The sequence below is a fragment of the Megalobrama amblycephala genome, linkage group LG3 (genome assembly GCF_018812025.1).
Source record: "Megalobrama amblycephala isolate DHTTF-2021 linkage group LG3, ASM1881202v1, whole genome shotgun sequence".
NCBI lineage: Eukaryota > Metazoa > Chordata > Actinopteri > Cypriniformes > Xenocyprididae > Megalobrama > Megalobrama amblycephala.
The window spans coordinates 44132224-44156557 of record NC_063046.1 but is presented as its reverse complement, the minus strand read 5'-3'; the positions used below and the strand labels follow the sequence as shown (position 1 = coordinate 44156557).

At 37.5% G+C, this 24334-nt stretch overlaps 1 protein-coding gene across 3 annotated transcripts in view; it reads right to left on the bottom strand.

The window, feature by feature from the left end:
* arap2 (ArfGAP with RhoGAP domain, ankyrin repeat and PH domain 2) overlaps positions 1–24334 on the bottom strand; it is a 126882-nt gene that overhangs the window by 50272 nt on the left and 52276 nt on the right. For all 3 annotated transcript variants that reach the window (XM_048185623.1, XM_048185621.1, XM_048185622.1), the window contains exons 8-14: positions 23900–24020; positions 19310–19488; positions 13022–13128; positions 8954–9153; positions 5188–5273; positions 4934–5116; positions 1690–1864 (exon numbers count right to left, since the gene is read on the bottom strand). In XM_048185623.1, coding sequence (XP_048041580.1) covers positions 1690–1864; positions 4934–5116; positions 5188–5273; positions 8954–9153; positions 13022–13128; positions 19310–19488; positions 23900–24020 — 1051 coding nt within the window. The remainder of the gene's footprint in view (positions 1–1689; positions 1865–4933; positions 5117–5187; positions 5274–8953; positions 9154–13021; positions 13129–19309; positions 19489–23899; positions 24021–24334) is intronic.

Genomic DNA, 24334 nt, shown 5'->3' with positions numbered 1-24334 from the left:
ATAAAAAAAAACTACGACTTTATTCAGCATTGTCTTCTCTTCCGGAATCCTTTCCATTGAATCCTTTCATCTGTCGGCGTTGGTAATGCACTTTTAAGTCGCCGTGGTTGTTTTTGGCGATTAGGACATCCGCGACATGCACACTTACGCACCATTTTAAAAAATATAGCAATACCAAAATACAAACAATGTAGAATAGCTTGAATACAGGGTGCGTCTCCCTCAGACTGTAAACGAAGCTCAGGCGCACCGGATAACACGTCAGCAGCATCACTGCGGAGTCGTGAACCACACTCCGGAGCAGAAGGGGGCGGTAATGCACCAATAAGCTGGATGCCAACCAGCGTAAAACAGGAAAGAAGAAGAAGAAGAAGAAGCAGCGGAGTCGTGAACACAAATTAACAACAGACCCGGAAGAGAATACAATGCTGAATAAATTAGTAGTTTTTGTTATTTTTGGACCAAAATGTATTTTCGATGCTTCAAAATGTTGCGAATGTCCTAATCGCCAAAAACAACCACGGCGACGTAAAAGTGCATACCAACGCCGACAGATGAAAGGATTCAATGGAAAGGATTCCGGAAGAGAAGACAATGCTGAATAAAGTCGTAGTTTTTGTTATTTTTGGACCAAAATGTATTTTCGATGCTTCAAAAACTTCTAACTAACCCACTGATGTCACATGAACTACTTTGGTGATGTTTTTATTACCTTTCTGGACATGGACAGTCTACGGTACTACACTTTCAATGGAGGGACAGAAAGCTCTCGGACTAAATCTAAAATATCTTAAACTGTGTTCCGAAGATGAACGGAGGTCTTACAGGTTTGGAACGACATGAGGGCGAGTCATTAATGACATAATTTTCATTTTTGGGTGAACTAATCCTTTAAAATGCAAAGCAGGACACCAATAAAACTTTGCATTAAAGTACAATGTTATTTATGATCTACACTACTGTTTAAAAGTCTTGCTGACCCCAAACTTCAAATTATACTTTTATTCAGCAGGGATGCATTAAATTGAAGTAACAAATAAGGACATTTATAATGTTACAAAAATAAATGCTGTTCTTTTAAACTTTCCATTCATTACAGAATCCTAAAAAAAAAAAAAAAAGTTTCCACAAAAATATTTAGCAGCACAACTGTTTTCTACATTGATAATGACATGTAATGTTTCTTAATCATAAAAAGCATTAAAAAAAATCTTGTGGACCACAAACTTCTGAACGGTAGTTCTAAACAGTAATATTGTAAAATATTATTACAATTCAAAATAACCATTTTCTATTTTAATATATTATAAAATGTAATTTATTCCTATGATGACAAAGCTGAATTTTCAGCATCATTACTCCAGTCTTCAGTGTCACATGATCCTTCAGAAATCATTGTAATATGCTGATTTGATGCTCAAGAAGCCTTTCTTATTAATCAATGTTGAAAACAGTGCTACCTAATATTTTTGTGGAAACTGTGATACATTTTTTGAGTTTGAAATACATGTTTTTACGGTTATTTTTAGTGAATTTAATGTGTCCTTGCTGAATAAAACTATTCATCTCTTTAAAAAAAAATGTACAGACCCCAAACTTTTGAACAGTAGCGTATGTGTGGAGGCACATATTACACAGGATTTTGCAAAGGACAGTGCTCTGAACATGTCATGATGAAGTGGCACACACCTGAGAGCTTGTTGTGGTAGAGGAACTCCATCTGTAGCCTCTGGCCTGCTTTCTGAGCCAGTAGATATGCTGTTGAGTTCTCAGGGTCGCCCGTCGCACACATCACATCTGCCCCACTGAAAACAAGGGCCATGGTCTGCAGGACGTCAGGGTGAACCACTGCAGCACACAGGGCCTTCACACACACAGAGGGTAGGGGAACAAATCACAACTGAGCATCAGTGATAGGCAGAGCACAGCAGCACTTTCGGGCACACAAAGACTACACTGAAACTGACAGCTTATGATGAATTAACTAACAACATTGTCAAAAGTACCGCTCCTTTGCGGCTATGAGAAACAAACATTTCTTGTGTGCAGCTTTACTTGGAATCCTGGTATGGAATAACACTGACATTGACAGGAAACGGGGCATCCAAAGAACAAATGCAGTCAGTCCAATTAAAAAGAGATGGAGGGAGAAAGAGTCAATAAATACAATAGTGTGTGTCTCTGAGAGAGCAAGAGAGAGAGAGAGAGAGAGTTGGCAGGAGTAATTCAGTCGAACACTGCTTTCATCTAAAACAGTCTGATCTAGCCAAGCTATCGATCCCCCTCAAACAAGCTAGATCCGCTGGAGAACAAGGACACTGAGACAGTAAACCACACACATACACACATGTACTCCAACGCCGATACCTGCCGCTACCAAGTACAGTGGAATCCAAACATCTTAGAAAACTGGCGAAAATTATTTTATAACGTAACATTTTTCATTATAAATTACTGTTCCATCTAAAAGTTTGGGATCAGAAAGATCTTTTATTATGTAAGGGTGCATTAAATTATCTTTCATATTGTTACAAAAAATTCCATTTCAAATAAATGATGTGAACTTTCTATTGATCAAAGAATTTAAGCAGCAACTGCTTTCAACATTGATAATATTAAGAAATGTTTCTTGAGCATCAAATTTGCATATTAGAATGAAGGATCTTGTGACACTGAAAACTGGAGAAATGGTTGCCGAAAATTCAGCTTTGCCATCGGTAATGTATGTCATTAGCATAACAATGTGAGTGAAAAGATTAACTGAAAAAATGTCCAAATAGTCACATGATCAGCACCACTCATTTACTTGATTTGTAATATAGAATAAATAAAATTGTATGTGTTTTTTTTTTTTCATCTTATTATAACTTTCATTTATTTTACATTGTTTAACGTGACTTTACAAATTACAAAAAAAAAAAAAAAAAAAACATCACCAGTTCCCTTTTATTCTGTCTGGGTGACCTTAAAATGTTCTTCCAATGACATAAACCTCAAGGGTGTCTCTTAGTCCCTTACATGTTCTCTAGGTCACATTTGCTAAAGAGACTTCCACTGGAAGTCACTGAATCTAATTGGTGTAGTATATACAGCTGCTGTATAAAGCTCACAGCTGCATAAACATCCATTTGTTTTCTATCATGGTGGGGACTTCTATCATACTGAACAAATTATATTTTCCATCTGTTAAATCTGACCCTCACACAAACCTTTCTGCATTTAACATATTCATTAACACATTAATAATATGCTTATTAAGGCATTTAACTTTGGCTGGTCCCAATGAGTGGGTTTACATGCACCCTCATAATGCAATTGTAACGGGATTTTGGAAATATTGCGATTAATCTTTACCTCATGTACTGTAAATGCAATACTTTGATCAAACTAATACAATTAAGCTCATAATCGTAAGTAACCACACTCTCATTAAACTATGTGGCATACGTACGCCCAATTTAATCACCAGAAACAAGCATATAAACACCTTAATCGCTCGGATGTACATGAATGAACTCTGTGACATTATTCTGAAGTTTTCCCTCCACTCCGAATCGCCAAACTCTGTCAACACAACTCGCTGCGCATTCTCTTCTCCATATCTTCATCCAGAGACAAAGAAATGCAGCATAGGCAAACCCAGTTACTGCAGCATTGTGATGTTCATCACGGCACTGAATAACCTTGGAAAATGTCAAATGTGTTTTGCATTTGATGCAAGTAGATTAAAACAGTGGCCAGTAACATGCTTACTGTATACGAGTTCATCATTTGTATAATGGCGGTAAAAATAACCTTCTTAGCGAATAATAAGAATAATGAAAATTGTATGTAAACGGGAGGTTTGATTATGTCATGTAAACATCCTTACTCTGATTATTGGAAATAATCGCATTATTGGTGCACATGTAAACGTAGTCAGTGTAGGTGATTCAGGTTTTACTGTTTTCTAGGTCAAACCCGACCCACAAAGAACTTCTTTTGAATTGTTGCTATATCTCATGAACTCAAAACCACTGCCTACCAGGATGACTACTGCTTGAAACTTCAGGCTGAATGAAAATATCAGAGAAGAACTCAAATGAAAATTTAAAGACATGTACATCACATCAGGGCTTAAACAAAAACTTTGAGAACAGGGAGGATTTTTCTGGAACATTTTGTTTGTGTCTGTCCCAGATGTACCCATCCATTTATAATCTAATCTCACCTCTGTATGTACCTTCACTATTTTCTTTATCTTCCTCTCACTCTCTTTGTCTCTCTCTGACACACACGCAATCATATAACTTTTTCAGAAGAACCCCTGAAAACTCCCCAGTGCTGCTCTCATCTCACATACGCCTAATCCACAGTTCCAATCCTCTCTCCCCTTCTCGTTCCCCCTCTTTTGCCCCCCTCTCAGGGAAAACAAAAGCAGGCTTGATCTGTGTTACTGCTGACGGTGAGGAAAAACAGCATCTTTTGGCTTAGGAAAGAGTAATGCGGGCAAACTCAGTAGGAACAATAAACACACACACACAAATACAGCATAATGATGAATTATGCACAGGAAATCCTGTTAACTCATAACACATTCATTATCATCTTTTCAATTTCTTTAACGTGCTTTTGTCAAAAATGTTTGTTTTCCGACTGTAATTTTAAGTACTTGCATTATAGTTGCCGTATTTTGTGCTAAGTGAAAAGATTCAAAGTAGAATCTTAACATGGTTAACATAACTCTGGCAACCTGTTCTGAAAATTGGTGAGAGCCAGTTACCATGGTAACCCTAATTTACACCTGGGCTACCAGGTGAACCAGAGCAACAACAGATGTACACACACACGCACACACCGACATCTCCAGGCCTAATGGGTCTTTTAATGAGGTAGAAAAAAACAACACTAAGTCAAAGGGCCAACGTTAGCGCACAGACTCTCTCACACAAACCTTGTTGAGTTCCTCCTGAGTGTTTAGACCTTCAAGAACTTTCTTGTACTTCCTCTTTTTGTACTTCCTGCGAATAAAGGATGCACGCTGCTCCGTTGATGACTGTTTGCAAAGCTCATCCTCTGGGGGGATATTTGCTGCCCAGAAGCTGTTGGAATTTTTATTCCCAACCTCTAAAAACAGCTAAAGAAAAGAACAGAATGTGAAGAAAATATATTTCACAGTAAGAAACAACTACCATGAAAGATCTCTACCTCAATGAGCTCGTTGGTCCATATGCTGCTGTCTAGCTTCATACTGCGGACTTTCGAGATACCAGGACCCAGGGATCGATGCTGACCTGGAAACAGACACTGATCTGAACTATTCACATCTAAAACAGGCAGTGTTAAAGGGGTCATGAAATGGAAAATCAAAATCAAACCTTGATATTTACACATATGAGGGGTTACTCTACAATAAAAGCTAACTCCCCTGTTTTTACTTTCCATGAAATGCCAGGATTCGAAATCGACCCATTCGTGATGCCACATTTTTCCTCTATGTGCCCCTTAACATACATATGTAAATCGACGAGGTGTGGTTTTAAAGGGTTAGATAACCCAAAAATGAAATTTCTGTCATTGAGTACTCACCCTCATGTCGTTCCAAACCCGTAAGACCCACGCGAACCACACATAGGCAGCAACGTCATTGCACCTTTAGAGGTCCAGAAAGGTAGTAAAGACATTGTTAATATAGTCAATGTGACTTAATGTTATGAAGTGACAAGCATACTTTTTTGTGCGCAAAAACAAAACAAAAATAAAGACTTTATTCAACAATTTCATCTTTTCCCTGTCAGTCTCCTATGCTATTGACGTAGTAAACGCAGTGCAGCACTTCCGGGTTCTACATCAAAACGGCAACTCATATTTGGCCGGCTCCCAATATTGAGCCAGCGTTTTGATGTAGAACCCGGAAGTGCTGCACTGCGTTTACTACGTCAATAGCATTAGAGACTGACAATTGGACATGGACTATTTTAACAATGGCATTACTACCTTCTTGGGCCTTGAAAGGTACAATGATGTTGCTGCCTATGTATGGTTCAGAAACCTCTCAGATTTCATCAAAAATATCTTACTTTGTGTTCAGAAGATAAACGAACATCTTATGGGTTTAGAACAACATGAGGGTGAGTAATTAATGACATAAATTTCATTTTTGGGTCAATTCATCAATCACAAGAGCGATACTGCTGTAGAGTAAGAATATTGGAAACAATCAAACTGCTAGAAATGTATAGAATTTTTAAAGACGTGCCTGAGTGATTGAATGAGAATGTTTCCATTTGTTTGTCTCATTTCACAAAAGATACTTTTCTTAACTATGTTCAACATGCTGCTGGTTTTTCTAAATATCTTGTATTGAAAGCTATGACAATGCCAAGTATTTTGTCCTCAGAGATAATCGTTGTGGTTGCATTGTATCATTTAAATCTGACTCGGGCTCAAACACATACAGATCAGGCAATCTCAAGCACCAAAACACATGCCACACATGCTGTGGATATGGTGTGATGAAGTTTGCCAATCATAGCAATAACCGTTTACTCGCGTTTCTGAAAGAGGTCACGTGCCTTGAAATAAGTGAAAATGAGGAAGGAAAATGATCATTTTTACAAATATTCAAACTTTTATGTTGTAAAAAACTTTGCTAACTTTATAAACTAACCTCCAGAAACATAATATGAAGATCTGAAAGTGCATTTCATAGCCCCTTTAATTAAAGCCCCTTCAATTACAGTATGTAAAATTCACATATACAGATGCTAAAACTTCCTGTTAACCTAAAGTGTGCTGCTTAAACTTAAATACTGCTTTACTTCATACTAAATGGCATAAAGCCACAACTCACACGACACACATACAGAGTTACACTCATTATAAATTTCATCGTATCCTTTCCAGGCACTCTTTTCTCCAGCCTGCCACAGCTATAATTGCAAATGAAAGGCGCGAAAAAGCCATTAATTGCTAATGAATCATAAGTAATTAATTGTGTTTGTTGGTCTGCGCATTTATTTCGCTGAACTCCAGGCACTGTTGTAGCTGTTGTTTATGCAAGAAACAGATGAATTAAACATGGCAGGGAGAAACACATATTTGAATATGGAGTGTGTGATTTTCTGGCATAATTAGCAGCATTTTAGAGTACCAGTTTGCCATCAAAGATCATTAGAGCCCCTGAGGGCCGACGGGACTAAAGATGCTTTGTGTACGTGTCAGTGTCTGTGTATATATGTGTAGTAAGGGCACTCGCTGAGGGTTTTATAGCGCCATCTAAGAAAACTTTCAAGACATGGAATCTTTGCATCAACAAAATCTTATTTAAAGCATCAAAAGAGAATAAAAACCATCAGAAAGGTGGGAAATTTCTCTTTGTTACTTTATTTGAAACTAATAAAAAAAAAGGACGATTGGAAAATGTTCATACCGAGAGTTTCTATGGTAACCGCAGCCTCACTTGAGGAATGTCTCCAATCAGGACTTCGTTTGAAAGAGCTTATTGCAATTACACGTGTAAAGAAACAGACAAACCTGAATATATGTCACACAGCAAGAGATATTGATTGATATCAGAGTGTGTTAGAGGATGAGAGACGGGGTGTAAAAAAAAAAAAAAAAAAAAAAAAGACAGAAGTGAATGAGAAAAAAAAAACAGGCAGGAACGCTAGATAAGTATTATAAATGTGAAGATGGATAGTGAGAAAGAGAAATCAGTTCACCTGTCTCTCTCTTTCACACGCTCTCCATCTATCGAAGACAATTTGCTCTCATTTAATCGTTAGCCGTTCGTTATATTCCCAGTATTACACTTTTGCTCGCCTAATTGTCGGTGGCAGAAGCGCAGCTAATTAAAGTGTCTGTGCCATAGATTCCATGAAGGCTGTGGTGCACATTTAAGGAAAGTGTCTCCCCACTCGATGGCTTATTTAGCAGCCATTTGCACATGTTCAGCCAGTGTTTCCTCCTATATCGTGACCTAATGCAACATTAAATGGCTGCATATCTGAAATAATGTGTTAATTTATGGTGTGGGAGGGTGGTCAGAAAAGTCTAAGTAAAGGCAATTATATCAGGAAAAAGAGCAGAGGAACAGAGAGATCGAGATAAAATATATTCAGTGGCTAAGGCAAGAGGCAGCTATATATATATATATATATATATATATATATATATATATATATATATTTATACTGTTTTTGTAAATCACACGTGTTGCGACATGTTTTCATTGACAAGCAAGTTGTCTGGTCACAACCAGTGAGAAGATATTTAATATTTAATGTCCAGTTAAACTACTGTTCAAAATTCTGGGGTCAGTAAGATTTTTAATATTTTTGATGTTTTTGAAAAGAAATCTCTTATGCTATAAACAACAGTAAAACAGTAATATTGTGAAATATTATTACAATTTAAAATAAATAAAATAAAATAACTCTTTTCTATTTTAATATATTATAAAATGTAATTTATTCCTATGATGACAAAGCTGAATTTTCAGCATCATTACTCCAGTCTTCATTGTAACATAATCCTTCAGAAATCATTCTAATATGCTGATTTTGCACTGAAAGAAATTTCAAAAGAACAGTATTTTAAAACAACTTTTAAAATTTTTGAAAATGTGAATATTTTTGGTAACAATATTAAAGTATTTACTGTCACTTTTGACCAATTAAGTCTTTGCTGAATAAAACTATTCATTTCTTTGAAAAAAAAAATTGCACTGACCCCAAACTTTTGAATAGTAGTGTATATGGAGTGAAATTTTAGACTAATGAGATTTCACAATGGGCAGGACTATTTCACAGTGGGCGGGACTACACAGTGCAATACTGTAAAAATAGAACCCAAATGAACTTTTACTGCTTGATGCTTTAGGACAATGTGTTTGGTTAAGATATTGTGTGTTACATGTTCCAGTCTTGTGTTTGTTCTTGATCTTTTCTTTGTGTTCACAATTGCTTCTCACCAGCACAATTCTTGCAGACGACCACACACAGGTTGATGGAGGCCCATTCCGGCTCAGGGGCCTGACAATCGGCACACTTCCTGTTGGACTTGTTGAACCAAACCTTCTCCAGCACTTCGTAATTGCACAATGTTTCTACGATGGACTCCTGAACTGCCTCTGTCCATTCCTCTCGCTCACGCTCCGACTCCACTGTGAAACTGACACAAATGATTTAGAACTCTTACAAACACTTTATCAAACTGATTACACATTCATTATTAAAGTACATGATTTTTTTTAAAGGCAATCAGGGAAAACAAAAGAAAGGGGTTTTGTGTCAAGTGAATACAGTATATGGCTACGTTCACACTGCAGGCAAAAGTGGCCCTAATCAGTTTTTTTTTGCTCATATGTGACTCAGATCTGATTTTTTATAACAGCACAAAACATATGGAATCTGATCTTTTCCATTCTGATTTGGGCCACTTTCATATGTGATCCTAAATCAGATACAGGTCTGATGTTCTGCAATGCGACCTCAGTCTGAAGAGTCTTATCAGAATTCAGAATTCATGTCAGAAATCTAAATCTAGATTATGTCACAATTCTGCACTGATGGACATCACTCCAAACATTTTACATACCGGTAGTTCTTTGAATATGGAAGACACCAGCAAAGTAATCACTGGAGGGACGGTGAGCTGTTATACTCATAAGTATAATGGTGTCAGCCTTATACAAGTAAAACTTGAGGGAAACAAATAAACAAAATATTTATAATAGTTTGATTATTAAAAAAAACAAAGAAACCTAAAACTGGTCACAAATCCAAAGTTATACTTGTTAAAATTTCATCCTGACCTAAAACCCAACAATTTGAGTCCCAGTGGGCTCAGGTCAAGTAGCAGGCAAATAACAATGGCAAACACCTCTTTTTTAAATGTTCGTTACGGCATTATGATTGGCAGTGATGAGACAGTGCAGCCTAATTGTAAAAACCAGTAATAGCTCTGAATCTGCTTTCCATTTCCATTATGACCCCCTCTGCGCCCATTATTTTAAATGAGCACAGAGACCTTGATATGTCATTTCTGAGAAAAATTCCAATTATTTTGCCAACAACTAATACTAAATAGTCGGCCAGCCTCACATCGCTCAACGTTTAGAACGCAACTACAAACAGATCAATATCCTGTCCTGTCCACAAAAACAAAGATAGAACATAAAGAGGAAAAATCTTTAACAGTGCGCACCAGCCAAAGAAAGAGAGCGATAGCTTTTCATTGTTTGTTGTTGTTATTGTTGTGTCTTTTTTTTTAGCCAGGGAACTGCATCAGCCATAAAAGGATCATTAAAAAACAAACACGAAAACATCTAATCGATTAGGCCTCCGCAAATGGCTGCATTGTTGGAAACATCAGCTTGCGTGGGGTTACAGGTGAGCGATGCCTGTACTGTACAGCTGTTATAACAGAGCTGATGTTTATAAAGAAAAAAAAAAGAACAAGAAAGGAAGAAAAAACAGATCAATAATGAGCGTGCTTCAGATGGATAGTATCAGAGCGGCAGGACAGTCATAATGAGAGAATGGCTGCTTGAAAATAACAGCAGGCAACAAACTCAGAAAAAAAAAAAAAAAAAAGAGATACTAAAAAGGCTCAAAAAGGAGAAATCGACGGAGTTTTCTCTGCCTTTAATAAATCTCACACTGTCCACATGCAAGCACTCAATTTCATTATACACAGGCAAAAAAGTTTCAACGGTTTGACACTAATCTTTTTGCAAACTTCAACTGTTTAATCCATATTAACGCTTTAATGAATCAAAGCAAAAGTTTCACCTCTTGAACTAGATATTGGGAGGAGATATGTAAGAGAACTATAATAGTAATTAAAAGGTTTCAGTTTGCACACTGTGAGTTCAGCTAAAACAATTCAGGTACAGTTCCTGATCCAGTTGTGAGAAAAGTTTATGAATACTTTCTAAACACTATGAATACATTCTAGGTAGAGATGCACCGATACTAAATTTCTTAACCAATAGCGGAATGTTTAGAGTGATATCTGCCGATACCGATAACGATACTGATAGTTTGGGGATTCTGCCTTTTATACCTTCTTTTAAATGAATGATAATTTCATTATAATTCATAATTAATCATTATATTTTTAATTACTATATTTTGAAAGAAATGCAAATAAAAACTTTATTCTCTTCATTTCATCAACTTGTTTTAGATTAACTCGTATCAGTTATAAACAAACACATTACTCAAATTAATATTAACACATTAACTAAATTCTGAAGATTAAATGAATATTGACAGGATATATCGGCTGTTTTAAATTATCGGCCAATAGCCGACAGTGTGAAAATTTGCTTTTATCGGCCGATACCGATTATTGGCCGATATATCTCTAATTCCAGGATTATGGATTTCTGCAGGAATGACAAATGTTGTTTTCATAGTTATTTTTTTTTTAAGGTTGCAAACATATCTTTGCTTTGGGATATTAATAATAAGTTACAGACATTTCTTGCTTGAAAATGACGGTGATTTAAAAAGGAAATAAATATCCAAACAATAAATTAAAGTCGTCATGAAACGGAAATTGTGATCATTTCTTACCTATTGTGACATATGAGAGTGAAGCGGCTTCTTGAACAAGAAAAAAAATAAATAGCGTGGGACTTGATTTTTCCATCAAGAATTGAGTGGACCATTGGATCAGTGTGGTTTGCCAGCCCCCTTGTCCAGCGGCATTGGTTCCAGAAATATTTTTTCCATTCATTTCTCCCATAGGGATTTTAAAAAAGTATTTGATAAAGCATTATAAGCCATGAAACAAACCATCCAGCTATGAGGTGAATCATAACATTCTAAGTTTTGATTTGAAGGCAAAAAAGTATTTATGAATATCAGCCCTAACTCTTTTAGAAGATGGCCATGTTGAATGTTTTATTTTTTTATTTCTCAATATTTAGATCATCTGCTGTATTAGAATTCACATTGAAAGCAGAAAAGCAACTTTATAATATTATACACCCTCCAATATAGCTTAATTTTAGAATGAGACTTTTGGGGTGAATGCAGCATTTTGTTTTGTACAATCAACACATTTTATATTCATTCTATGTTGTTTGAGGAATCTCTAGCATGTTCTTGAACTCTTGGATTATCGGATACCCACTCTAAGGTAATGCAGAAATGGTGCAGAGTTTCGTCCAGGAGCAAACTGCCTGACTCTAGACTATAGGGACTCAAAACATCCTTTCAGAATTCTTCCCAGATTTATGTGCTTCAACAACTCTAGGTTTCTCTGAAATCTCATTTGATCCACCTATACTGCACTTCAACACAATCCAGTTGTGAAGAGCAGATCAACAAAAGTTTTTAAATGGCAGGATAGGTCAATCCCACACTTAAACTGCTGGTACAATATGACTATGCTTCAAACAATAGTGAGTTGCCTTGATGTTTAATGTCTACATAGGCAACTCTGTTAATGCTCATTCAAAAATAGCGCTCCTCTTCAAAATGTGCTCAAGAGACACAACTATTGCTCGTAGTTGATTCCAACATCACCTGACATTGCTATGCTAATGGTTCAATATAAAAAAGAAAAAATACAGAACATTGACATTCACAACATTGAAACAAAAGCCTATATACTGTATGATACCACACAATTTGTTTGTGTAATTTCTCTTGGAGGTAATTTTCCAAACAACCATTATGCAAATTATGAAAGCATATGAAATTTGAAAATGATTATGAAATCAGACACTGTATTTGAAATTTAGCGCATCTTTGAACTCACATTCTGAAGGCATATAATAAATTTATATTTACACTAAGAACACTTAATCCTCCAAGTCTAACCTTGAGTGAAACTTTGATGTTTTTTTAAGCATAAAGTGATATTAAGGAAGCCCAGGTAGAGGCTTAACTCTGTTTGAAGGTCATCTGAAATCTGTTTAAAGCAACACCTACTGGTCAATTTATGCTAATATTTTATTTTGATAAGAGATTTTCTTACTTTCTGGGCTTATGCTAATACAGTATATAATAATTTAGAAGTTTACCAGAAGGATTTGAAAGGTGTAGTGATCTCAAATCCTTTCCTCTCAATCTGTTTCACACACGCAGCCGTCAGGTCCACCGCAGTGATGGCCAGCCCTGCATTAAAATCCTGTGAAGAACCAGCATAATAAACATCAAAATAAAATCTTTATAAAACACTCAACTTTTCATATCCACATATACCATCAGTAACAAAAATTAAAAAAATGAACATAGTAGTGTAAATGAAGCAGATCAGTCACTGCCACATGAACAATCCAACATATTCACAGTCAGACATTCTGTGTGTCTGTTTAGAACATTGTAGCTGGAGTTAATCAAGTGAATAAGGGAAAAAAAAAATGCTAACTATAAAATGCAAGGAAACTTGTGTGAGAAGGGTCAAAGAGAGCACAGAACAGACACGGAGCTCACTGGAGGGTGAATACCTGCTGATCCATTGATGTCTGAACGAATGACAAAGTTTACAAGCAAGAAACGCAACAAACTTTCTTTACAGACTTTATCAATTACTTCAAGGACAATGGCAATATGAAAACCTCAAGGGAACAAGAAAAAAACGAGATGACAACAGTCAAAGGCTACTCTATCGACCCTCTCAAGACATTATTCATACAAGTATGAAGTGTAGGTAGCAATTTATTATTATTATTATTATTATTATTTCAATCAAGTTATTATTTAAGCCACTTCAAAACTTTTTTAAAGCAACTTATTTAATTTTGCATGATTAAAGGTCCATTCACACCAAGGACAATAACTATAATGATAAAGATATAGTTCTAAAAATCATTCTAATTATAAAATAAAATCCACACCATGACTACAATAATAATGGCACAGAGAAACAATATCACTGAAATCAATTTCAGAACAATTTTTTCCAGCTGAAGATTGGTAGAAACATTGACAGCCAATCAGAATCAATCCAAGGACTTGAGTATTTAAAGCTGCAGATGGCAAACCTGCAGCGTGCACTTAGAAAAAAACAGAGCTTTATTGTTATTGTTTGTTGGCGTGGATGCTAAAACAGTTATAGTTGTCCTTATAGTTACTGTTCTTGGTGTGAACGGGCCATAAGACATGTTATTCTAGTTTTCTTTGGGTCTTTGCAGGGGACCCCTCTAAGTGAACCAAGCCAAATAGCAAATAGCGACTGGACAGCTGTGTGGAAGAGACCAGCATTTGGCATTTTGATAATGACTTATTTTGTGTTTTATGTGTCATGAGAGCCAGTAGATGATGACAGAGTTTTCAATATAAAGCAAATGACCTGTAAAAGTTGAACTCGATTGAACTTACCAAATGTAGTCGTGAATATGTGATTTAAGACACACACTCTTTTACCCACAATAATCGTGCAAACTGATTATAAAAGAAATAATTTTTTTTTTGGAAGTTGCATTTAAGATCAGCTTGGCTAAAGAATCTGAGGGGGTTCAACAAGATGATTTTTTCAAAGTAAAGGCCCGTTCACACCAAAAATGATAACTATATTAGTGTTTCAAGCTATTTAAAGTTAAAAATGTTAAGATAAAGAAAAAAAAAGACTCTGAAAGTGATTACAACTCTGTGTCATCATTATAGTTGTGCTGTGGAAATTAGAATTAGAACAACTGATAAAATATTATAGTTATCATCCTTGGTGGCCATAAAGAGAGAGAGTCTGGTGTGAACAGGTTTGAATAAAGTTAGAGAGAGATAAACACTAATAAACAAAAGAGCTTATAACCGCAGAGGTCATGACCAGAGAATGACATCACAAATGCAGTCCCTATTGAACAGACAAATTACTTATAACACACTGCAAGGTCTTTCGTATGAGTATAGACAACATTTCAACTTTGTCTATGTTGAGTAGATTTTTTTTCCACTAATCTCACTGCAATAGGATTGCCTTTTCTGTCAAGGATACATGTGATGAGGTCTAAGAATTTGGCCAAAAGAAGGTATTAAAACTTTTCACAAATATTGAATGTGAATTGCATGTGGTGTTACAAGGGTTACATTGGGCCAGAAAACTTAGATTTACCACCTTAGATTCAAAAATGAAAAAATGATTGACAGTTTGTTGGTTAATCCATTATGTGCATATGTGCTCCAATTTTTGTTTGTTCCAGTACGCACATTCTAAATGTTGTATGGCCCTGGTTTAAAAGCAGCATAACAAAACGGAACAAAGAACAGGGGTCTTGAGATGTTATTCTCAAAGTTGAACTACTTTTAACCTGATATGGTGTATTAAAATTGCAGCATTGGTGTCGAGAGCTGAATAGCGAGCACTCAAATAGCAAAACTCAATGTAATGACCAAAGAAGTCCATCTGATGTAGGTCTCTATAGACAAAACAATAATAAAAAAAAAAAGTTCAGACGGAACACTGCCTGTGTGAACAGCTTCTTATTCTTTTATTTATTTATTATTTTTTTTAATATTATTTGCTCAGCTAGTAAAGACATCTCAGTGCTTAGAGCACAAATTATTTGATTGCAGATACGTGTGAAATCAGTTTTAACTTTGATCCACATATTCTCCATTCCCGTAAAATTACAAAATTAAAGGGTTATTTCGCCTAAAAATGAAATTTCTGTCATTAAGTACTCACCCTAATGGTGTCCCAAACCCGTAAGACCTTCGTCAACACAAACACAAATTAAGATATTTTTGATGAAATTCAAAAGTATCTGTTCCATACATAGGCAATAACAACACTGCACCTTTTGAAGTCCAGAAAGTTATTAAAGACATTGATAAAATAGTCAACAAGACTACAGTGGTTACAGTGGTGTGCACAAAAACAAAACAAAAAACAACGACTTTATTCAACAAATTTGTCTGTCCCCTGCCATATTGCTACGCTATTTTCGTTGCAGAACTTCAGTGTTTACGTCCAAACGGCAGCTCAGTATTGGCCGGATCTGGTCATGTGAGCAGCACGACGCATACGTATGATGCTGACGCAGGAGCCGGCCAATATGTTCAGATATAAACACTGAAGGTCTGCAACAGGGGACAGACCTTCAGTCATTATTTTTGTCTCGTTTTTGCACACAAAATGTATTCTCGTCGCTTCATAATTTTAAGGTTGAACCACTGTAGTCACGTTGACTATTTTATCGATGTCTTTAATACCTTTCTGGACCTTAAAAGATACAATGTCGTTACTGCCTGTGTGGATTAGATACCCTCGGATTTCACCAAAAATATCTTAATTTGTGTTACGAAGATGAACGAAGGTCTTACGGGTGTGGAGCGACATGAGGGTGAGTATGACAGAAATTTCATTTTTGGGTGAACTAACCCTTTAAATGCAAATGTGTCAGGGTTCTGTCACATTGGTCTGGTTTATTCTTAGTTTGGTGACAGAGCCCAGACACTCCCACTGTCTTGTCATTGTGTGCGTACAGTTTCGAGTTCGCTTGGGCCGTGCGCTTTCATTCACATGATACATGATACGTTTGTGCAGAGCGTGGTGTTCGGATCCAGTGTCGGTATTCACGCTCCATGTTTTGTCTCTTGTTGTGAGCGCACAGGTTGAGTGTTCATTCACTCGTCATCTTGCGTGTTTTGTATAGTGCCTGGTTGATGTTTTCATTGGCCAGAAGTTCTTGTGTTGTCTTGTTCTGTGTAGCACATAGCTTGAGTTTTCCATTGGCCACGTGCTTTCATGTCGTCATGTTTTGTGTGGACACGCATTCAATGAAAGCTCTCATTGGCTGCGTGCACGTGTCATGTTTTGTATTGTTTTTGTCATGTTTGGTGTGAGCACATGTTTGTTTCTATTTGCCATGTGCTCTCCTGTCTATTGTCTATTTGTCTTTTGTTATTTGATTAAAGGTTTATTTGCCCCACCTGCTGTACCTCATTAACCTCCTTAATTCCTCTCCTATTTATTCTCCTTATGTTTTCAGTCCTGTGCCAGTTTGTATTGAGTGTATCTATCGTGTCTTGTCTTGCTTTGCCCATTGTTCTATGGGGTAGTTTTTATTTTGTTTTATTTTATTAATAACAAAAAGTCCCTTGTTCCCTGCATCTGAGTCCTCGCCTCATTCCTCCCTGAAACCAACAAAACAACAAAATGGATGCATCTCTAATAAACATACAATGCAAACCTTCTAAAAACAAGCAAAACAGAAAAATGAACCCCCTAACCTAACATACTGTTCAACAAAACATATTTTTAGACCAACATGTCCTACAGTCTCATTGGGAGCTCAGACCCCTTAAGGCTGATTTTCTAATTGTCCTTTTATACTTTAGCCATCAAAGACCCCGCAAAGTGCCATTCCAACACCAATGTATTTGGTCTTTTTGTGTTCTTTGTTTTGGAGCAAATAGTTTAAGTAAAGAAATCAAAAATCGATGTAGCGCTAAACTGTAGTGGCATCACGTGATTTGGGCTTGCCTGTTAGGTTGACTTTCATTACCTTGGGGAAACATCACGGCCTGACCTCAGATGAGAGAAGGGCAACACACTTCATCCTCTCCAAGATGGGAAGGGGGGGAAAACCAGCGTCCTGGGCAGCTCGTTCATCTTGTTAAATTAAATACTCCACTTCACTGAACATGAACCGAGCTACCCACCACCGCACCCTTTTCCTCTCCCTCTCAGTCTCCTTCTCTCCATCTTGATGCTCCTTTGTGTTTTCTTCATCCCTCAACAGTCACTGCTGTCTTCACCTCCCTCTGTTTTCCCTCCGTTCTTGTCTCTCTGCCCAGTTCCTCCTCCATTCCCTCTTTCCCTCACTCCTTTCCTTTTGCCCTATGCCATTTTTTCCTCCACTCCCTCCCATTTCTCTCACCACTTGTCGGAGTGATTGCCACAGAGGGAATTTAATGCAAAAACAATACAATCAATTTCCATTTTCACTGCTCTCTTTCTCCTTCTCCCTCCCGCATGCTAAATCAGCTGACGAAAAACAATTTCCTTGCAGAATGAAGACAAAGATGTTTGCTCGTGCTAATAAGGAAAATAATGAAAGACAAACAGAGATGATAAAGTGTGTGTGCCGCCTATTCACTCAGAATAACCTTCTCAACTTAATCTCATTTAAAATTGAGACCAATCGGGTATAGATCGCATACATATGCATGCGAGGTGTTATGGCTTGTGTGTGCATTGTAATAACTACACTCTCAGCATATGGGCTCATTCACATAGGAAGGAGCACAAAACACACGTCCTACACCTCTAAACGTGTGAAAGTTTCAGTTCTTTCACTACAATGAATGGGGCAATCAGAAAAAAGACAATTAGGGAATAAGAAAAAAGTAGTATTCAACAGAGGAATAAATAATAATAGAGTAATGATGGATGGATGGATGGATGGATGGATGGATGGATGGATGGATGGATGGATGGATGGATGGATGGATGGATGGATGGATGGATGGATGGATGGATGGATGGATGGATGGATGGATGGATGGATGGATGGATGGATGGATGGATGGATGGATGGATGGATGGATGGATGGATGACATAAGCCCCTTTCACACAGAGATTCCAGAAAATACCCTGATAATGTGTTCTGGGATTTGTCCCGGAATCGTTTGATTTTGGTTCATTCACACTGCCAGTGATTTTCTGGAATCTGTGCGTGCATTCACACGTATCCTTTAAAGATCCTGTAAAGATATGTGACGTGTAATGTCTCAAGTTTGTAATGTCTCACAGGGTCTTAAGTTTGCTTATGATTTCTCTCTCGAGAAACCACACTTTTTCTTCTGATTCGATCATAAACTAGCACATCACGTTCCATAAACTGGTGAATGATCTCAGCTTCAGCGTCATCACTACGACACACACCTTATGGCATTGATTACCGCCGTTGTTCACACAGGGCGTGGTCCGGGACTGATCCTGGCAATGTTACTAGGTCCCCATCCCGGGATCAATCCAGAATCAATCCTTTGACGCGTTTTGTGTTCACACAGAAGGCGCTCTGGCAATTTTAGGGCAATTTTCTGGGATCAACGTGCTGTGTGAAAGGGGCTATACAGACTGGTTGAAGAAATGGCTTAGCACAATGGAGTTTAAAGGTAGACCAACCAACAGACAAACACACAGATAGACAGATAGGATAGATACCTGTAGGTAGACAGATAGCCTAAAATCAATAATTAGCTTGGTTAACGCTAAGTGACCCACAGGTTTGGAGACCTTGCACATGGTTGTTAAACTGTGGCACTCATTTTGAACCCATGCGGGTGGCAGCAGTATGAATCCAGATCAAGATTTAACAAAGCCCAAAAAAATTTAAAAAAATAATAAGATATATAGATCTACCTGGTCTGTTTTACAGATTCTGAAGCTGGTTCCCATGAGGCTGAGGTAGACTCTTCCTTTGAGGCCACGCAGCTCGACATAGCCACTCTTGTTTGTGTTATTTTTGCGAGGCTGATGGGAAATAGAGGACTGGGAGCTCACTGCAGTCTGGAGAACCTCTAGCCAATCCTGACGTTCTCCTTAGAGGGAAGACAGAAGATGGAGGAAGGTAAGAAGTGGTGTGCGTGCCTGTGGAGGAACGCTGCATTCCGTTTGATGTATGTTAGTGAATGCGCAGGTATGCATGCCTATGTGTGGAGACACCACGCCATGGGAATAAAAGGGAAGGAAAAAGTGTCTAATATTATTGTTATACTTTATAAACTTTTAAATCTGCAAACAAAGCAGGTATGCAAAAGCCCCTGTGTCTCATTGTATTGTGTCTGCCTCTGTGTTTGTGTGTGTGCGTGTGAGATGGGAAGGAAGCCTGAGAGGGTTCTCTTGTGCTGTGTTTAAATAGGGCTACAGGGGCTTGCACAAATTCGTTGCAAGCACACACACTAGCCAAAAAACATTAACAGCTGGATACTCTTATCCTCTGCAGGTCTACAGCACCTGCCACATCCAGAGAGAGAAGGGGTGGGGGTGGGGAGAGAGAGAGAGAGAGAGAGCAGGATCTCATTTCAATAAAGATGAGTGTTTCTGCATACAATGTCTTTTGGATGAGACTCAAAATGTGCTTGTAGTCAGCAAAAGAGTTTTAGGCACAATGTAAGTGTTGGAGCGTCAGATATATAACAATATTTGGCTTTTTTCTTAACTTAGGTTCAGTTCTATTTTATGTCTAACAATTTCCAATTCCTCTTCTACTGACTCAGCTTTGGTCCCCTCTGTGTTATTACAAGGGCTGTCAATTGATTACATTTTTAATTGTGATTAATGTCAAAATTATTTGTTAATTGATTGTGGGGGTTTTTTAAGGATAGAAAACAAATGTTCGATTCAGTAATGACACTTGTATGTGCATATCTGCATATCTATAAACTAAAGCCACCTGAGAGAGGTAGATATTGGCAATATTGCTCTTTTCTTGCCTCACTCACACATCTCATTCTGTATTCCTCACACCGCACAGGAAAAGAAAAAGACTGAAATACAAAGCTGCAATAATGAAAAAAAAATATAACAACAACTTTTCCCACACTTTATGGAGTTTTACTCATAGGTGATAATTAAATAACACCAAAGAGTGTAAATAACTTTACTTTTGTTAAACATTCCACCTGGGTTTGATTTATGAATATGATTTAATCCATTACAAACATTTTCTCCATTTATTGATAAATGTCAGACAGAAGGCTGTGTGTGTATCGAGGTCAGTTTGGCTGGTTAGCATGGTCCCAACATGGGGTCAATAAGAAGTTAAAGGGATAGTTCACCCAAAAATGAAAATTTGATGTTTATCTGCTTACCCCCAGTGCATCCAAGATGTAGGTGACTTTGTTTCTTCAGTAGAACACAAATGATGATTTTTAACTCCAACCGTTGCCGTCTGTCAGTCAAATAATGCGAGGGGATGGGAACTTCTACTATAAGAGTAAATAAAACTTGCAAAGACAAGTCCAAATTAAACCCTGCGGCTCGTGACGACACATTGATGAATCCAACTGCATTCAGCAATCACTTAGTGAGGTCTGATCGCGCTCTGACAGCGGCAGTGATGTCTCGCACTCATTGAAGTATATGCGCAAGACATCACTGCCGCTGTCAGAGCGCGATCAGACCTCACTAAGTGATTGCTGAATGCAGTTGGACATAGTGGTGTATTAGAGTTAAAAATTGATATAAATACTGTTCGGTTTCTCGCACAAACCGATCGTTTCGTGTCTTAGGACATCAATGTGTCATCACGAGCCGCAGGGTTTAATTTGGACTTGTCTATGCAAGTTTTATTTACTCTTATAGTAGAAGTTCCCATCCACTAGCATTATATGACTGACAGACTGCAACGGTTGGAGTTAAAAATCATCATTTGTGTTCTACTGAAGAAACAAAGTCACCTACATCTTGGATGCGCTGGGGGTAAGCAGATAAACATCAAAATTTCATTTTTAGGTGAACTATCCCTTTAATACTTTTAATGCATTAAATTGATTAAAAGTCACAGTAAAGACATTTATAATGTTACAAAAGATTTCCATCTCAAATAAACGCTGTGATGTAAAAAATGCATCGCGATTTCTGAAAAAATATTAAGCAGCACAACTGATTTCTACATTGATTCCATGAATAAATTACATTTTAAAATATATTAAAAAAGAAAAGTCATTTTAAATTCCATTCTGTGCTGATCCGGCCCAGTCGAAACAGGTATGGTTTCATTTTCCACTGTGGGGATGATAACGAAGCTATTTGGAATGTAATACAAATGCATCAGGCGTTGCCTTGATAAAGCAAGATGGGATGACATGTAAATAGCGACATGTAAATAGCGACATTTACAGATGGGATGACATGTAAATAGCGACATTATGAAGGATGATCAGATATTACTTTTAATTTTCTTATTAACTTTTGTTTATTTGCTCAAATAGCTTGCTTGGTCAGCTAAAGATAAACTGGTAGCCAGGAATCAGACAAATGACCAATCCGTGGCAAGTTAGCCAACTGTGCTGAAAATTCCGGGCTGAGAACGTTTTACAATCGTGTGGTGCCGAAACAAGCTCAAAACCATTCCTTACCGTTCTTAGAACAGTTCGGCCCAACGGTGGAAAAGCGGCTTTGGTTTCAGATAACTGGATCAAAAAAACTTGACAGGAGAACTGAACACCCGTGAGTCGCCATTAGCAAAGATTGCAGATTATATACACTTTCTTGAAAAACATGAACTGAGTTAGTAGCCCTAGTTATCACTGAAATTGACCATGGATTCAACACACCCTCACAGCCAGTTACAAACTGCACTTTGTGGTTACCTATAAAGTCTGAAACCTCGAAAATTGGTGGCTGGTGAAAGATTCCCTTTTCCTTTCTGCATGAAAACATTGTTATTCACAAAATATTACACTCTCTCTCAGAAAGAGGAGACCTGCACAGCTGAAGACTGTGAAAGCTGAAAAAGTGTACACAGTCATGAATGTTTGCTCACTCATGCACACTCACACACACACACTTGTGCATCTAAATGATTCCCAGTGTGCTCGATCTCTAACACTAATTCTCATTCTTATCTTTTGTGCTCATCCCATGACCACCCACTTCCAGCTCTTTCATTCACTCACTCATTCTCTCTCTCCTCCTCTCTTGTGTTTATCTTAAGATTGATGACTCTTTCAGACTGCTATAAAGCTGTTTAAAGATGCATGAGCAGATCGGACCAGTGCTCGCTCTCTCTCTCTCTCTCTCTCTCTCTCTGAATTCTTCTTATGATGGAAAGTACAGTTAAATGCATGCCTAAACTGACTTCCCTCAGAGTAATTCACTTTCAGTGGGTCAGAGGTCATTACACAAGAGCTGGGGAGAATGGAGGTACTGATGAGGCCATTATTTGCTGAAATTCTAGGACACTATGGCACACAGCAGTGCTATTAGCCAAAGATTTACCACAGTAATTGTGGTGAGGAAAGCAAAAGGCCATGTCAATAACATGGTAATTGATTGGCTCATGGCGAACCCCTCACACTTGCACTGTTTTTTACTGCAAGGTATCTGAAAAAAGCAAAAAAGTCTCACCAGTCTGAATGGCCTTGAAAAAGTCTAGTTACTCCGTTTACAAATCTTCCCAGTCTGTAAGGAACGCTCTATTTAATTCTGTTCTCAATGAAGCCCCTTCTTCCAAAAAGCGCAATGTGCTCTGATTGGTTGGATGGACCAGTGTGTTGTGATTGGTCAATCACTTCAAGCTTGTTTTTGAAATGTCACACCCATTACCATAATCGCGTTTCAACACAAGACTAATAAACCCCCACCTTTTTTACGCTCCCTTAAGAAAAGTCAAGATTACAATTGAGGCATTTCAGGGAGTTCAGAAACAGTGCTAACTGATATAGAGTACCTTGGAGTGGACGTCGTGCTTTGAACACACACTAGAACTAAAACTAACTTTCAAAGCCACTAAAGGCTCACACAGTTTTAAACTGATCCTGAATAATTACAGTTAAACTACCAATCTACTCTTTGAACACAAGTCTCTCTATTAAAACCATAATCGAGCCTTTTCACAGTTTTTGGATCAGGCTTCATTGCAGCTTAGTAATGAATATTAAGAAAAATATCACATAAAACATGCAGGCAACAATGGCGTGGCAACAACCAATGCATGCACCAACAGGGTGTTTACTGTACATTTTAAATCTTAAGCTATCATCATCATCATTGTCCCGTTTCAGCTTCTCCTTGAGTTTGGTTTCTCTCTCTCTCTCTTTCTCTCTCTCTCTGATTCTGTGTGCTGTGGAAGATCTACTCATCTTATCTTATAGCATAGATGGTAAGATGATAAAAAAATATGAGAGAAAGATGATAAAAGATGAAGAGTGGGAGTGAATTGGTATGAAAAGGATTAGTGAAGGGGGGGTCGAAATGTGAGATAGACAGAATAGCAAAGAGGCTCACCTTCTTTCTCTGCCCGAAACACAAAGGTTCTTACAGAGGTGACCACCTCAAACTTATTTTCACCCAGAGCACGAACTTGTTTAACTGCTGAAATAGGTATCAGGCCTTTCGAGTACATCTCCTGCAAGGAATGAGGGAGACAGAAAAATAATTCATAGCACAAAATGCATATGGACAGAAAAACTACAAAACGACGACATTTTTGTCTCTCAAAATCTTAAAAACCTCACACACCTCATGAATTTGGTTGGTGCATACATACACAGTATTTCCTTACTTCACTTTTTGTTATTTTATAATTGATGATTACTAATATTCTAAAATGCAATGCAAATTAATAATAATAATGAATGAGTAGATGCATTAACACTTTTGACTGGTAGTGTACAAACTGCAACATCAATTTCATACATTGTTTCCAACAGAGAGCTTAAT